This window comes from Cnephaeus nilssonii (genome assembly GCF_951640355.1).
Source record: "Cnephaeus nilssonii genome assembly, chromosome: 13".
NCBI lineage: Eukaryota > Metazoa > Chordata > Mammalia > Chiroptera > Vespertilionidae > Cnephaeus > Cnephaeus nilssonii.
The window spans coordinates 81,851,846-81,867,844 of NC_137084.1; the positions used below are offsets into that span (position 1 = coordinate 81,851,846).

Sequence of the window (15,999 nt, forward strand, 5' to 3'; positions counted from 1 at the left end):
GGTCACACCTGCGGGCCACACACGGTTTCACCCAGTCCCAAACAGCCCCGCCCAGTCTCACCGCCCCGCCCCAAGCCCCGCCCCAGGCCCCGCCCCGCTCCCAGGCCCCGCCCCGCTCCCAGGCCCCCACCCCCCACCCCGCTCCCAGGCCCCGCCCCTCCCGGGCAGGTGGCGCCTGCGCCCTGGGCGTGTTTGCGCGCCGGAGCCCGCGGAGGTGGCACACTCTGCTTCCGGCGCAGGCCGCCTCCGCAGGGCCCGGCGCCTCGTGGTGATGTAAGTTCCGGTTGCCCGGCTGAGTCGGAAGTGGGAACCCTCCGGCCAGTGAGACTGTCGCGTGTCGTCGCTGCTGGCCCTTCAGGCTCCGGTAAGAGAGCACCTCGCTTGCGGGGAGGGGATCGTGGAGTCTGCGCCGGGCTTGTTCTCCCAGCCGAGCGCCAGTTCCGGCCTCTGCACGCTCACCTCCACCCGGTTCCCTGCCCTGCGCTTCCCTGCCCACCGACCCTCTCCGGGAACTTGGACCTGTCTGATTTGGGAGCCCCTTGTATGCTCCAGCTTCTGGCATGGCTCCCACTCTTGGCCATTCCTCCCTGGAAAGGCCGGGGTGCTGGCCTTGCATTATCTCTAGAACGTGCACCGAGTGGGTGGGCTCCCTCTGGCCGCCCAGTCCTTACGGAGCCCGGAGGGATAACAGTATACAGAGTGGACAACAGATGGCCAGACGCCAGAGAAGATAGCGTTCAGCAGGAGTCCTGCTGCCCAAACCAGTTGAAAGCATGTGGTTAGGTGTTGACGTTTCGTAAGCAAAGTGTCAGTTCGCCACCCAGACTGTGCTCCCTCGGAAGCAGGTTTCGGAGCCACTTCTAAGAATGAGGAACTGCAACTCGGGAGCTTACGTTTGATGGGTCTTCTCTTTGGGACCAGAGTTTCACTCCCAGAGCAAGGATGTGTTCAGACTCGTTCAGGGACTGCAGGGTCTCCCCCGGGGGCCCTCCTGAGATGACATGGGACCAGGTTAGGAAGGCTGTCTGCTTTTTTACCTGATGTTCTAGCGTGCTGATGTGTTGGGAGGATCGATTGCCCTATTCGAGGGGCCTGAAAGGAGTGTTGGGTGGAACAGACAACAATGAAAACGTTTTTTAATTCCTTTTTGTTTGATGTGTGTATTACTCATCAGGACAGAGACCTACAGATTATGGTTTAATAGAGCTTGATTTTTATCACCCCAGTTTCACAAAGTGCTCCAGACATTTCTGTTTAAAAACAATACAATGTCTGATGTTAAGGCATTTGTGTACCCTCCCCTTGGAAAGCTGATAATGTCCCTTAAGAGATTAGCGGTACTAGTTTTGTTTCTTTTCTTATGGTTCTTTTTTAATTTATTGAGGTGACATTGTTTAATAGGATATATAGGTTTCACGTGTGGGTTTCTGTGTGACAAGATCTGTGTATGGCACTGTGTGCCCACCACCCAGAGTCAAATCATCTTCCATCCCATATATGAGGGCCCTTTCTCCCCCACCCCTTTCCCTCTGGCAGTCACCATCCTGCTGTTTGTGTTCACGAATTTGTTTTATATCTCACACATGAATGAAATCATATGGTTCTTAGCTTTTTCTGACATTTCACTTAGCATAATGTTCTCAAGGTCCGTCCATGTTATCGCAAATGGCGCTATTTCATCCTTTCCTGTGGCTGAGGAGTATTCCACTGTGTGTATGGGCCACGTCTTCTTTACCCAGTCCTCTTTTGCAGGGTCCTTTGGCTGTTTCCATGTCTTGGCCACCGTGAATAATGCTGCAATGAACATAGGGCAGATATATCTTTGTGAATACATGATTTCCAGTTTTGGGGTACATACCCAAGAGAGGGATGGCTGGGTCGTATGGTAGCTCGATTCTTAATTTTTTGAGGAATCACCAGACTGCTTTCCATAGTGGCTGCACCAGTCTGCATTCCCACCAGCAGTGAATGAGGGTTCCCTTTTTTCCACAACCTCTCCAACAACTTACTGCTTGTCTTGTTGATAATGGCCACTCTAACAGGTGTGAGGTGGTATTTCATTGTAGTTTTTTTTGTTGTTGTTGTTTTTGTTTTTGTTTTTTTAATTACTTTATTGATTAAGGTATCACATATTTGTCATCAAACCCCCCCCCCGTTCCCTTCCCAAACCCCCCCACACGCATGCCCCCCTCCCCCTGTTGTCCGTGATCACTGGTTAGGCTCATATGCAAGCACACAAGTCCTTTGGTTGATCTATCTCCCTTGTCCCCACCCTCCCCTAACTTCCCTCTGAGGTCTGACAGTCTGATCAATGCTGTGCTTGATCTTCAGTCTATGTTGTTCATCTTTTCCCCTAGATGAGTGAGCTCATGTGATACTAGGAATACACTTATAGGAACCGAAAATGAGACAAGCAATAATAGTTATGCTGAGAGGCAAATGAATCAGTCTATAGTGAGTTTCTTTCTGGGCCAACAGTTCTTTTGAGTCCCGATTTCTATGTCCAACAGTTGTTTATGTGTTCATAACAGCAATGATATTTCAGTTCTGGATGGTGGACAAATGGTGGTATTGCAGGTCCAACCCTCTCTGGTTTGGTCCTGGGCAATCTGCAGTGACGCATATCTGCTGACTGCTAGTATGGCAAGGCATCGTCAGTGTCTTCCATCTCTGGACTGTTTCTCTTCTGACTTCATGGCTGGAGCACTCCTGTCAATTCCTCTCTGTTGCAGGAATCCACATGTCTCGGAGTTGTTTTCCTCTTGTTCCGGGTAAAATTCATTGTAGTTTTGATTTGCATTTGCCTAACTGCCAGTGAGGTGGAACATCTTTTCATATATATTGGCTGTTCGTATGTCTTCTTGGGAGAGGTGTATTTTCAGGTCCTCTGCCCACTGTTTGACTGGGTCGTTTGTTTGTCTGGTGTTGAGTTTTATGAGTTCTTTATATATTTTGGAGATTAAACTTTTGTTGGAGCTGTTGTTTGAAAATATCATCTCCCATTTGGCCGGCTACGTCTTTGTTTTGTTGTTGGTTTCTTTTGATGAGCAGAGCTTTTTAGTTTGATATAGCCCCATTCATTTATTTTTGCCTTTGGAGTCAAGTTCATAAAATGTTCTCTATGACCAAGGTCCATAAGTTTAGTACCTATGCTTTCTTCTATGCAATTTATTGTTTCAGATCTTATATTTAGGTTTTTGATCCATTTTGAATTAATTTTTGTGCAAAAATTAATGGAAACAAACTGTAATCCAGTTTTTCTTTTGCATATGGCTATCCAGTTTTCCCAGCACCATTTATTGAAGAGGTTTTCTTTACTCCATTGTGTGTTTCTGGCTCCTTTGTTGAAAATTATCTGTGCATATACATGTGGTTTTACAGCTGGGCTCTCTGTTCTGTTCCATTGATCTGTGTGTCTGTTTCTCTGCCATTGCCATGATGTTTTGTCAGGTAGTGTGATACCTTCAGCTTCATTCTTTATTCTCAGGATTGCTGTGGCTACTTGGGGTCCTTTGTGGTCCCATATAAATCTGATGATTTTTTTATTCTCTATCTTTTAAGAGTGGCATTGGGGTTTTGATGAGGAATGCATTAAATCTGTATATAGCTTTGGGTAATAAGGCCATTTTAACTGTCTTGATTCTCCCAATCCATGAACATGGAATATTTTTTCCATTTTGTTGTCTTTTTTCAATCTCTTTTAGTTTCACTTTGTAGTTTTCAGTATATAGGTCTTTCATGTTCTTTGTTAAGTTTATTTCTAGGTATTTTATTCTTTTGGTTACAATTGTAAAAGGAATTTTTTCATTTCTTTTTCTGAAGTTTCATTGTTAGTGTACAAGAAGGCTAGCAGTACTGTTTTAAACAAGAGATTGAATCAGGGGACTGTGAGAGGATTTTGTAGGATGGAGATAGACAGCTATTACAGATGTAGATCCTTTTAGTGAGTATATCAGAGTGAAACATATTTTTAAGGAGTACGTTAAACAATAATCAAATCCAAAAGCTCTAAAGATTGGTGGTTGTGCTATCCCTACAGCTAACAACAGGATAGTGTCATATCTCTATGGCAGTTGAAAGTAGCAGACTCTAAATTACCAGTGACGTTGAGTTTAAAACAAAATATCAAGGTTCCGTTTTATCAGACCTCTTCCTGGGAGTGGATGATATCTAGGTGCTCTTTACATTTGTGAGACCACTGAACGAATCTCAGCCGTCATCTCCACAAAGATTTTCAGCAAGTGATCAGTCCTCTCTTTTCCTGTAAAATTATGTAAGTGGTTATATGGTATTAACCCTTTTTCTATGAAAATAGTTTATGCACAGACTTGAGGTACATGTGAAAAAGCTGAGGTTAGTGGGGTAGACAAAAACCTTTTTGTTTTTCAAAAAGACAAGCAGCAGAGATGACAGCAGCTTTGTTTCCATCCTCTGTTCTACACGTGCGGAGATACCACAGAGCCATGTCCGGCTTGATCTGCCACTGCGATCCAGGCAGAAAGTAAAACCCTTACCTGGAAGCAGGTTTGTGATGCTGCAATCCAGGCAGATAGTAAAACCCTTACCTGGAAGCAGGTTTGTGATGCTGCTAGTTGATTACTTGTAATATTGAATCAGTCAATAAGTATTTATTTGGGATTTTGTGATTGTAATATATAATGTCAGACACAGAAGAAAAAATAATCACATACGAACCTCTACTCCAGTTGCTTACAGTCTAGCGCAGTAGAAGATCTGCATTAGGAACACAATGTCGAAAGTCATAAATCCTATTTAAAATATAGATAAAATGTGCCCTGGCTGGTGTGGCTCAGTTGGGTGGGCATCGTTCAGTGCACCAGGAGGTGGCCAATTTGATTCCTGATCATGGGCACATGATCCCGAGTAGGGGGCCTGCAGGAGACAGCCATTCCATGTGCTCTCACATTGATGTTTCTCTTTCCTTCTCCCTCTCCCTTTCTCTCTCTAAAAATCAATTAACTATTCTTTAAAAATATATAGATAGATAAAATATAATGAGAAGCTAGCTTCTTTATATGATGTGACTGTATAATATTGAAAAAGGAAGAGATAATTCCATTTATTCTCTTTATCTCTCTTGATAGTCTTAAGAACCTGTCTGTCATATGTTCTATATTCTTTCAACTTCCAGCGGACCCTTGAACAACACAGGTTTGAACTTGCTGGTTCACCTACATGTGGATTTTCCCAGTAAATACGTGCAGTACTGTCAATGTACTTTCTTACGATTTTCTTAGTAAGGTTTTCTTCTCTCTAACTTACTTTATTATAGGAATACAGTATATAGTACATACCACATACAAAATATTAATGTTAATTGACTTTTTATGTTAGGCTTCTGGTCAGCAGTAGGCTATTAATTAAGTGAAAGGTTATAATAAGTGGTTTTCCATTGCATGGGGCAGTGGTCGGCAAACCGCAGCTCGCGAGCCACATGTGGCTCTTTGGCCCCTTGAGTGTTCTAATGCCACTTCTTCAAAACAGACTCGCCCAGGCCGTAAACCGACTTCTGCGCATGGGCCACGAAGTTTCAATCGCACTGTACGTGCGCGCCCGCACGTGGTATTTTGTGGACGAGCCACACTCAAGGGGCCAAAGAGCCGCATGTGGCTCGGAAGCCGCGGTTTGCCGACCACTGGCATGGGGGATTGGTGCCCCAACCTCGTGTTCTTAAGGGTCAGCTGCACTTCTTTCTGCACAGATGGTACAGGTGATGCATCTCCCTTGGACCTGCCTGACCTCTTCAGTTGTGTCTCTAAAAGCCCATTCAATAGAGGGAACCTATTGGGTTTGGTTTTGTTCAATCCTCACCTGAGGATATTTTTTCCATTGATTTCTAGAGAGTAGAAGGGAAGGCGTGAGGGGTGGGGGGGAGAAACATCGACACCAGAGAGACACATTGATTGGTTGCCTCCTGCACGCACACACCCCTACCGGGGCTGCGGAATCTGCAACCGAGATATGTGTCCTTGACCAGGAATCAAACCCACTACCCTCTGGTCCACAGGCCAACGCTCTAACCACCGAGCAACCAGCCAGGGCTCTGTTGGCTTTTATGACTGGGGGGGAAAAACTCCACCTCTCACTTCTGTTTTCCGGTATGTTGTCTTAGTTTTAGGTTGGGTCATTCTAGATGGTGTTTATATCTTAACCAGCCTTGCAACTTCAACAGGAAAAAGAGTTCCCTTTTCTGTAGATTCAGCCAAAGGCCTGAAGCTAATGTGTATTGAATCTGATAGGACTTGCTGGGGTCTCATGTCCACTCCTGAACCATCACTTTGGCCAGGCCAGATTCATATGCCCCTTCTTGAGGCTAGTGGATGAGGTCGTCCCCTTTTAAAGGCGTGGACTGGGAGTGGGACGGAGCGGGGAGCGTGGATGCCGTGCTGGAAAAGGAGGAGGCTGTTTGGAGACAGAAAAGAACAAGCGCCTGCTGTGCTTTGTGCGCTGCCCGGGCCGTCGGTGTGCTCCAGGGGAGCGGTGGCGGGTAGGCGGGCGGCAGTGAGACGGTTCCTGGTGCTCTCCGGGAATGAGGCAATAATTAAGTGTATGCAGAGGTTAAACGGGGGAAGGTGCTCTCCAGGATTATTGTTCATTTTAACACTAAATATGCTAATTTTTTGCATTATTAAGCTCAACTAAACTATATGTAGCAAAAAAATAAAATACAGCAACATCTAACAGTCCCTGAGAGCACTCAAGCACAGCACCACGCTGGGAGGAGACCAGACTGCCTGCCCAAGTCATTACAGCTAATTAGCCTTTAGCTCTTGTGCAGAAAACGCCACAGAGGAACATGAAGCAACTGATGAGATGCAAGTGTTATTATAGTCTCTCTTCCTCCAAAACACAAGGGTAGCTTCTCCGATTTGCATTAGCTTTTGTTGATATGATTCAGTAAGGAGTCTTTACTCGATAAATTAAAGGTAGACCAAATGTTCTTTTTTTCTCCTTCCTTATACCCCTTCCCTCGCTTCTGCTGAGGCCTCTGTTACAGCATTTCCGCATCCTCCCACACAGATCGGTACCCTTCGCCTCTTCGCACTTTTGGGTTGTATCTCTGTGCTGTGGCCTCACATTGTCAGAAATGGGAGAAAGCCCCTCAGGGGGCTCTGCTCATCCTGCTGGGCCTCTAAGTGCCCGGGGGCTTGAGGAGGAAATGGAATCAGAAGAGTGGAAGTGCAGACTCAGGGCCCACAAATACCTGTGAGGCATCCGTCTGCTACATACTACATGTTAGGAATTTGTGTGCCTTCAGTATTCTAAACCATCGGACAAACAGTAAAAGTTAAATATAGAATCAATCAGCCTGGCCAGTGTGGTTCAGTGGATAGAGCGTCAGCCCTCGCACCAAAGGGTCTTGGGTTCGATTCCCATTCAAGGGCACATACCTGGGTTGCAGGTTCAATCCCCAGCCCAGGTAGAGGCACCTTCAGGAGGCAATCAGTCGATGTCCCCGTCGCCCCCTCGTTCCTTCTTCCTTTCCACTTACTCTAAAAATCAATGGAAAAATAAAAAATATCCTCAGTGAGGATTAACAAAAAACTATGTATATATATATATATATATATATATATATATATATATATATATGATTAATCAAAGATCACTTAGTTTTTAGTGGAAGAAATAGTAGTTTTAAGCCTAGGGGTAGAGATAAATGTGTGTGTGTGTGTGTGTGTGTGTGTAAAACCCACAACATGCTGCTAATCTGGTTTGTCCTGATTTGTCGTTCCAGGTCTTACATTTAGATGGGCTTACATTTCGTTTCTATGTAGCTGAGGAATTCCCAGCTCCACTACATAAAGTCACAGTAGCCTGAGCAAGTGCCACCTTATGCTCATGGTCACTGAAAACTGGTTGGCCAGCCTAGAGATTGAATCTGTAGTTTTTGTGGTATTACTTCTTGTCTTGTCTTTTCTTTTCTTTTCTTTTTTTTTAATCCTCACCCAAGGATATTTTTTATTGATTTTCAGAGAGAGTGGAAGGGAGGAAGGGATGGGAGAGAAAGAGAGAGACATCAATGTGAGAGAGACACATCAATTGGTTGCCTCCCTAAGGAGCCCCTACTGGGGCTGGGGCTCGAACCTGCAACCCAGGTATGTGCCGTGAATGCAAATTGAACCTGAGACCCATTGGTGTGCGGGCTGGCGCTCTGTCCACTGAGCCACACTGGCCAGGGCTTTATGGTATTACTTTTAAATCTCACATTGTTGATCACAATTAGTAGGTGAGTGCCCTCTTTTTCTTTCTACTTTACCTATTTTTTAAAGGTATAACAAACAGAAGCATGTCATCAGATAAATGCTTTCCAGCTGAACATTTTGTAAGGTTTTGTTTGTTTGTTTGTTTGTTTGTTTGTTTGTTTGTTTGTTTTAGCTACCCCTAAAGGAGGCCAACTTGTCTAATTGGTAGATTTGTAACCATTTTGCCAAAATATCTTGAATCTTGAAACAGTAATTTTATAGTCTTACCCAAAACCTTTTAAACTGTGTTGTATTTGAGAAATGGGAAAAGAAACAGCTGTGGGCATATTACAACTGTTGTTATCTGACCTTCTGTGTCTAACACCTCTCCTTCCTATAGCCCTTCCCCCCAGGTCTGCATGGAGGACACTTTAAAGTGAAATGACAGACCAGGAGAATAACAACAACATCTCAAGTAACCCCTTTGCTGCTCTTTTTGGCTCTCTGGCTGATGCCAAGCAGTTTGCAGCAATCCAAAAGGAGCAGCTGAAGCAGCAATCTGGTAAGTGGAGGAGCCGACAGCAGCAGCTGGGGAAGTTAAGTTTGCCATCCGATGGTCTTAGGCTCTACAGCAGCGGTTCTCAACCTGTGGGTCGCAACCGCTAGCAGGGTCGCCTAAGACCATCGGAAAACACAGATATTTACATTACGATTCATAACAGTAGCAAAATTACAGTTATGAAGTAGCAACAAAAATAATTTTATGGTTGGGGGTCACCACCACATGAGGAACTGTATTAAAGGGTCGCGGCATCAGGAAGGTTGAGAACCACTGGTTTAGGGCATAAGTTGGGGTCCGTGGGGTTGTTTGCTTTTATTTGTTTTGTGATGGGGCCCTTTCCTCCCTGTCCTGCCCCTGCAGAAAAGGATGGTTTTGTAGTAACAGATGCCAATCAGGACCGCAGACATCAAGTTGTCTTATTTTTAAGTCGCCTGGTAAAAAATAGTTAAATAAATCTTTTTAACATAGAAGCTAAAGTTTTAGGTAGAGGTATGGAAAGCAAGTCACGACTATAGAAAGCAGGTGTGTAAACAGGAAAATTATAAAAGGTTTTGGCCTCTCGACAGATGAGATTTGTTCTCAAGCCCCGTACTTCAGTCTGCCTCCAGTGAAACGCTTCCTCCACACCATGGAGGGTCACTGTTACAGCTTCCTGCTGTGGGAACGGATCCCCAGAAAACAGGACCCTGAGCCTTCATGGGAGAAAAACCAGGGTAGCAGCTCACGGGGCAGAAAAACAGTTTTGCTCATCTGGAACCAACATTAAGATGAGGCCTCGCCTCTGCGTATAAGGAGACAGTCCAAAAGAATCAGCATGTGTTTCCAAACGTATCGAGTGCCACAGTCTTTCAAGCCAGAAATTGCTCCCCTCTGTTACCACCGAAAGAGTTGTGGTGTGTTTCTTTTTAGGAAAGGAGAAATGTTTATATTTCCCTTTATTTTGTTTATTTCAAAAGTGTTTGGATATGTAGCTGGGTTGTAGCCATGCTCTCTGATTAGGATTGAATAGGAAAGAAGTAAGGGAAGACAGATGCATAGTAGACGGGGGGGAGGGGGGGGTGTCGAAGCAAGGGAGAAGTAAATGTAATGCTGACCTGACCTGTGTATGTGTGTTTATAACCACTTGCTGCCAGAGAGACCAGGAGAGAAACAGCAGGCAGTGCGTCTTAACTGCTGGCATTTTCATGTGCTAGAAAGAGGCAGGTCTGGGTCTCAGCCTCTGAAACCTCTCCCAAAACCCTAGGATATGGGCTTGGAATGAGAAACCTTCATTACGAGGTAGTAGGTGAGAAAGGAGAGTGAGGAACAGGAAAATATAAGGAAACGAGAAAAAAAAATATGAGTATGTGATTGAGGGAAATTTTGCTAAGTAGCTCTTAGCTCCTCTCACTCTTGGGAGTTCAGAGAACTTAACAGTATATGAGCAGAGGGATGGACGTGTGTCCTCTGACTGTAAACGGACATAAGGCTGGCTCGAGCTGGAAGCATTGTGGGCACCAGGCAGTGGGGACAAATCAGGTGCATGCCCTTTTGTTACTATTCTGGCACCTCATCATTTTTGTTTGCACTGAGTTTACCAGGCCACCACATCTAACCAGTTCCACCAGCTGTGAGCACTCTGTCCAAACCTTTGCCTCATATACTGAGCTTCACTTTTATTTATTTACTAGAGGCGCAGTGCACAAATTCATGCACCAGCGGGGTCCCTCGGCCTGGCCTGCGGGATTGGGCCAAAACCAACTCTTCGACATCCCCCGAGGGGTCCCGGATTCCGAGAGGATGCAGGCCAGGCCGAGGGGCCCCATCAAGGCCGGGGAGGATCGTGGGAGGTTCGCCAGCAGGGGAGGGACCATAGGAGGGCTCCAGGGCCCATCTTGCTCAGTCCCTATCGGCCGGACCCCAAGAGCAAGCGAACCTACCAGAGTGTCTGCGCATTCATTTCCAAGAACATGCCAAGTGCTTCACTACTAAAAATGGAATCAATGTTACAGTGAAAAATGCAAAATGCCTGTAAGCAAATGCTTTTATTCAGGCTGGAATATTTCCAAGAGTTTAAAGTTCAGGAAGAGCCTGTTACTTTTCGAATTAATTTAGCTGTCCTTTTAGACTGCTTACCTATATTTGAATCAAGTCGTGTGCCAGGGAATTTAACCGCATTTCGGATGTGTACCGAGGTCTGGTTACCCTTTGGTGCTATTTCTGGAAGAAGAGTGATGACAGCCATAAAGTGTGCTCAGGAGCCGAGGGAACGGGCTGGACTTCTGCAGCACCGTGTCAGTAATAAAATTAGCCTCCGTCGGGGCTCCGTGGAGCATCCTCCAAATTGGATATGACAAATGAGGTCCTACAGGTCGCCCTGTCTCCCGACAAGCCTTATTTCAGGTTATTTGCTTTTGGGAATGCAGGAAGCTTCCACCGTGACTGTCCCAAAGATTCTGGTCTGATGAAATCATTAAACTGTAATCAGACCCAGGTCAACAGACACAAGATTTCCTCACTGAAGCCTTCCGCACAGGCTTTGGTCCTGTCGTTAAGGTATCTATTCCAGCAGGTCACCGAGGGTTCCTCTCATTACAGCAGGTGATTAGAGATGAGGATGGACAGGTGTGTTTTGTAGAGAATTCCTGCTGCCTGGCGAAGTTCCTGAGTCTGACTTCAGTATGGCAGTGCACTGTGACATTGTGTCTATACCCATGATAGGTCATGTTCTCATTCTCATGATTTTGTACTGGGTTTCCTAAAGGAAAGAGATGTGGACGAGACAGGAGCAAGAGCCCTGTCGCCTGAAGTTACTGTGTATTTTGTCAGTAAATGTTGTCACGCAGTCACAGGTTACCCAATACTGGGCTATCCTGTGGTTCTGTCTTTGGAACTCATGGGAATTATTATGAGCCAAGATGAACAAATTATCTATTCAAGTAGGATATGCCAAAAGCCTGAAAATGTTTGATGGAGCCAAATATAAATGTTCTTTTATTTATTTACTATTAGTCAAAGCAAAGGCATTGCTTATTAGTTTGAATTCTGAAAATATATCTTAAAACAGTAATTCTTAAAGTGTTTTGTCCAAACCAACACCATGAACATCACCTAGAAACTTGTCAGAAACTCTGCACGTGGGCCAACAAGCCTCCCCTGAGCCCCAGGAATGCTGACGTATGCTCCAGTGTGGGAACCACGGTGGGAGAGGATGCCTTAAAAAAAAGGCATTCAGTAGCCTCTAAGTGGTTGCTTTTCTCCATGATTTCCTCGCAAACCTTCTGAAATAGGCATCACCAAACAAGTCTGAATAATTATATGAATTTATTTTAAAGTATTCATCTTGAAGACCTCTATGAACAAGGTATAAAACGGTCTTCAGTGTTAGAGATATTCTTGTTCTCAAACCTGTTCAGTGTAGTGAGTCCTGCCGTGAGTGCTTATTACATTCCTTCTGTTCCCCTATAAGAGTTTCTCAACCAAACTTAGGTGGAGAAAGCCAGTTAAGTGGTTTTGCATTTCCTGGGTAATTTACAATGAAATAATTTTATGGCATGTAGATATTTAATAAAATATGTTACTAAAAAATGAAGAAAAAATAAATACGTTCTCTTAAAATCAGGAAAAAAACATATTTAAAATAATTAAAGGCACATTGATCTAGTAGGTAATTTTTTTTTATCACTAGGATTCTGTAGTGAAAATCATGTTGCTAATTTTGGCACTGTGGTGTACAATTAATTATGAGTAGAAAGAATGAAACTTTTGATTTGCAAAATGTGGTAGGACTTAGGCAGGGATTTCAGAATCCTGAACTTAAGATATTGCCTAATACAACTTAACAGCAAAACAAAAAATAGAACAAAGCAACAAACAATCTGATTTAAAAATAGGCAGAGGATCTGAAGAGACATTCTTCCAAAAGGGACCTACAGATGACCAACAGGCACATGAAAAGGCAGTCAATATCACTAATCACCTGGACACTGGACATTAAAACCACAGTGAGACATCACCTCACATTTGCTAGAATGGCCATTATCAAAAAGACAAGAAATAAGTGTTGGTGAAGCTATGGAGAAAAGGGAACCCTTGTACACTGTTGGTGGGAATGTAAATTGGTACAGACACTATGGAAAACAGTATGAAGTTTCCTCAAAAAATTAAAACTAGAACTGTCACATGACCCACCAATTCCTCTTCTGGGTATCTATCCAAAGAAAACAAAAACACCAACTTGAAGAGATACATGGACCCACATGTTCATTGCAGTATTGTTTTCAAATGCCAAGATACGGAAACAACCTAAATATCTATCAACAGAGTACAGATTTTAAAAAGTGACATACACATATAATGGAATATTCTTCAGCCATAAAAAGAAGAAAATCTTGCCATTTGTGACAACATGGATGGACCTTTGGGGTATTATGTTAAGTGAAATATGTCAGACAGAGAAAGACAAACTCTGTATGATCTCACTTATCTATATATATAAAAGCCTAAGTGACTGTTCGACCTTTCAACCGGTAGCTATGACGCACACTGACCACCAGGGGGCAGACCCTCAATGTCTAGGCATGGAAACATGGAACAGACTGATGAATTTCAGAGGGAAGGAGGTGGGGGGAGGGTGGGAAGAGATTAACCAAAGATCTTATATGCATACTAGAGGCCCAGTGCACAGATTCATGCACTGGTGGGGTCCATTGGCCTGGCCTGCAGGGACCAGGCTGAAACCGGCAGTCTGACATCCCCCGAGGGGTCCCGGATTGCAAGAGGGTGCAGGCCAGGCCGAGAAGCCTCTAGTATGTGAAATTAAAAAGAGCTCACAGATAGAGAACAGGCGGGGGTGGGGAGTGAGTGAAATGAGTGAAGGAATCCAAAGATAGGAACTTTCAGTTATAAATAAGTCCACAAGGTTGTAATTATATAAAAGGGGACTATAATTAATAATACTATATTCCATATTTGAAAGTTGCTAACAGAGTAGATCTTAAAAGTTCTCATCACAAGAAAAAAAATTCCAACTATGTATGGTGAAATATGTTAACTAGACATTTTTGTGAACATTTCACAATACATACACATATCAAATCTTATATACCTGGAACTAAATGTTATATCTCAATTTTTTTTAAATGTTGCCTGACTTGAGATGTTCACTCATTAGCTGATTAACTTGTTTCACATGCAAAATTATCCTTCTCTTGGTTACATTTATCATTTTGGGGACTATGCTTGGTTCTCTTAAGAGAGAGGAATGTGACTGTTATGGCTTCCGTTTTTGGCAGATGAACTCCAGCCTAGCCCGGATGACTCGGATAATAGCGTGTCAGAGAGCCTGGATGAATTTGATTACTCTGTGGCTGAAATTAGCCGCTCATTCCGCTCACAGCAGGAAATATGTGAGCAACTCAACATCAATCACATGATCCAGAGGATCTTCCTCATTACTCTGGACAACAGTGAGTTACACACTTGCAATCAGTCTGTTCGTTGCTCTGCTCTTCCCTCTCAGGCTAGGGACTTGCTCTGAGAAATCCGTTGTATCTAAAGGTTAAGCAAACCTGCTGTACTCCCTGGAACACAGGGCTTAGGTTTCAGTGAAACTTTGATGTAACCTAAAATCAGTGTTTAGACACAGATGGAACTTTCATTCCGAGTTTGATACTGACTGCACTATGTAGCTACTTGCCTTTACTACCTTAGAGAGGGCCTGGGAATGACTCCATTTTCCTCTCAGAGGTGACCTGAGCATTTAGATGGAAGTCCTCAAGCAGTACGAGACAGTGTTTTCACTCTGTGCCTTATCTGCAGTTAAACCCAAAGTTAGTGCGAATGTCTGGGACTTACTCTTTAAATGTCATGGTGTTAGGTTTATACCAAGTCCGTGCTCTGTAATTGGGGGGGAGGAGGATTTAAATCTTTAGATGCTGCTTTATAGGTTAAGATCCTTCTAATATCACCTGAGTCAGACTTGGAGTTCAAGAGAAGTGCTCTCTAGATCGGTTGTCTGTATAAAACAGAAGCATTATCCTTAACCTACTAGATTAAAACCATTTCCCAGGTGACCCGAGCATGAAGAGTGGGAATGGTATCCCCAGCCGCTGTGTGTATTTGGAAGAAATGGCAGTAGACCTCGAAGATCAAGACTGGCTTGATATGAACAACGTTGAGCAGGTAGCGTTCACATGTTCCTTATGTGTGCCGTCAGCAGAAACCAGCCGTGCAGCTGAGCTCTGCTTACCTTTCTCCAGCACGGTTTTGCTCCCCTCCATCTCTTTGTTGTTTGGGAAGGCCCTCTGTTGGTATCTTCTTACCGGCCATGGCCACATGTCCAAATCTACCCACTCTTTAAGACCAGTTAAAATATCATCTTATCTCTTTCTTTGTTTCTTTTCCAAAATCAAAACAGGCATTTTACCTTATAGGTGCCTAATTAATATTAAAGGAATAAAAGTTTGGTAGGGAAGACATTGACAACTTGTAGGTTAACTTTGTACATTTAAATTATCTTTATATAAGTTTGAGCGAGGTCAGCAATCACAGAGTAGTAGATTTCACATGAGTTTAATTGCTGATTCTCAGTACCATTCAACAAATATTCTTTTAATGCTTACTCTGTGCTAGGGGCAATACTAAAGGCTTGAGCTTGATTTAGGGTAACTAAACAATTATGTTGTATATATAACACCTTCTATAGTAATAAGACACTGGGTCCTATCTTCCCCTTTACGCTACGTCCTGTTATTCACAATAACCTGTGTCAGACTTACCTGTTACATCTTGATGTTCTAGGATTGACTTTGCAGTGGTTTAGTATTTTTGTTTTTTGGGTCTTTTCTTAATAGGCTGTCTTTGCTCGCTTACTACTTCAAGATCCTGGCAACCACTTGATCAACATGACTTCTTCTGCGACGCTCAACCTCTCTGCCGATCGAGATGCAGGGGAGAGGCACGCCTTTTGTTACCTTTATTCCTGCTTCCAAAGAGCCAAGGAAGAGGTAACAATGATAATAGTTCCCACTGAGCGGTGTATTGTTCTCTTGGCCATGACTTTAGCATGTAAGCTGAAGAGTTGGATCAATGTCTTTTATATCAGTGTGTGTGCATCGTGGTATACCTGCTACTAGATGCTGACATGGGGTACCATTAGTTTGTTTTCTAAAGTTTTAGTGTTGCTGTGCTTGGGATCCACCCCTTTCCCAGTGAACCAGTGCCTCTGATTCTTTCTACAAACCTCTTAAA

The 15,999-nt window shown here is 43.9% G+C and overlaps 1 protein-coding gene and 1 pseudogene across 3 annotated transcripts in view; both read left to right on the top strand.

The window, feature by feature from the left end:
• The first annotated feature begins 243 nt into the window (after positions 1-243).
• The window catches only part of UBE4A (ubiquitination factor E4A), a 52,076-nt gene continuing 36,320 nt past the window's right edge, over positions 244-15,999 (top strand). For both annotated transcript variants that reach the window (XM_079787765.1, XM_079787766.1), the window contains exons 1-5: positions 244-364; positions 8,608-8,769; positions 14,043-14,216; positions 14,819-14,931; positions 15,603-15,755. In XM_079787765.1, coding sequence (XP_079643891.1) covers positions 8,649-8,769; positions 14,043-14,216; positions 14,819-14,931; positions 15,603-15,755 — 561 coding nt within the window. In that variant the 5' untranslated portion in view covers positions 244-364; positions 8,608-8,648. The remainder of the gene's footprint in view (positions 365-8,607; positions 8,770-14,042; positions 14,217-14,818; positions 14,932-15,602; positions 15,756-15,999) is intronic.
• LOC307109279 (cell cycle checkpoint protein RAD1-like) lies at positions 10,549-11,934 on the top strand (annotated as a pseudogene). Its single transcript has 2 exons — positions 10,549-10,591; positions 10,716-11,934. The product of its transcript is annotated as a cell cycle checkpoint protein RAD1-like (transcript).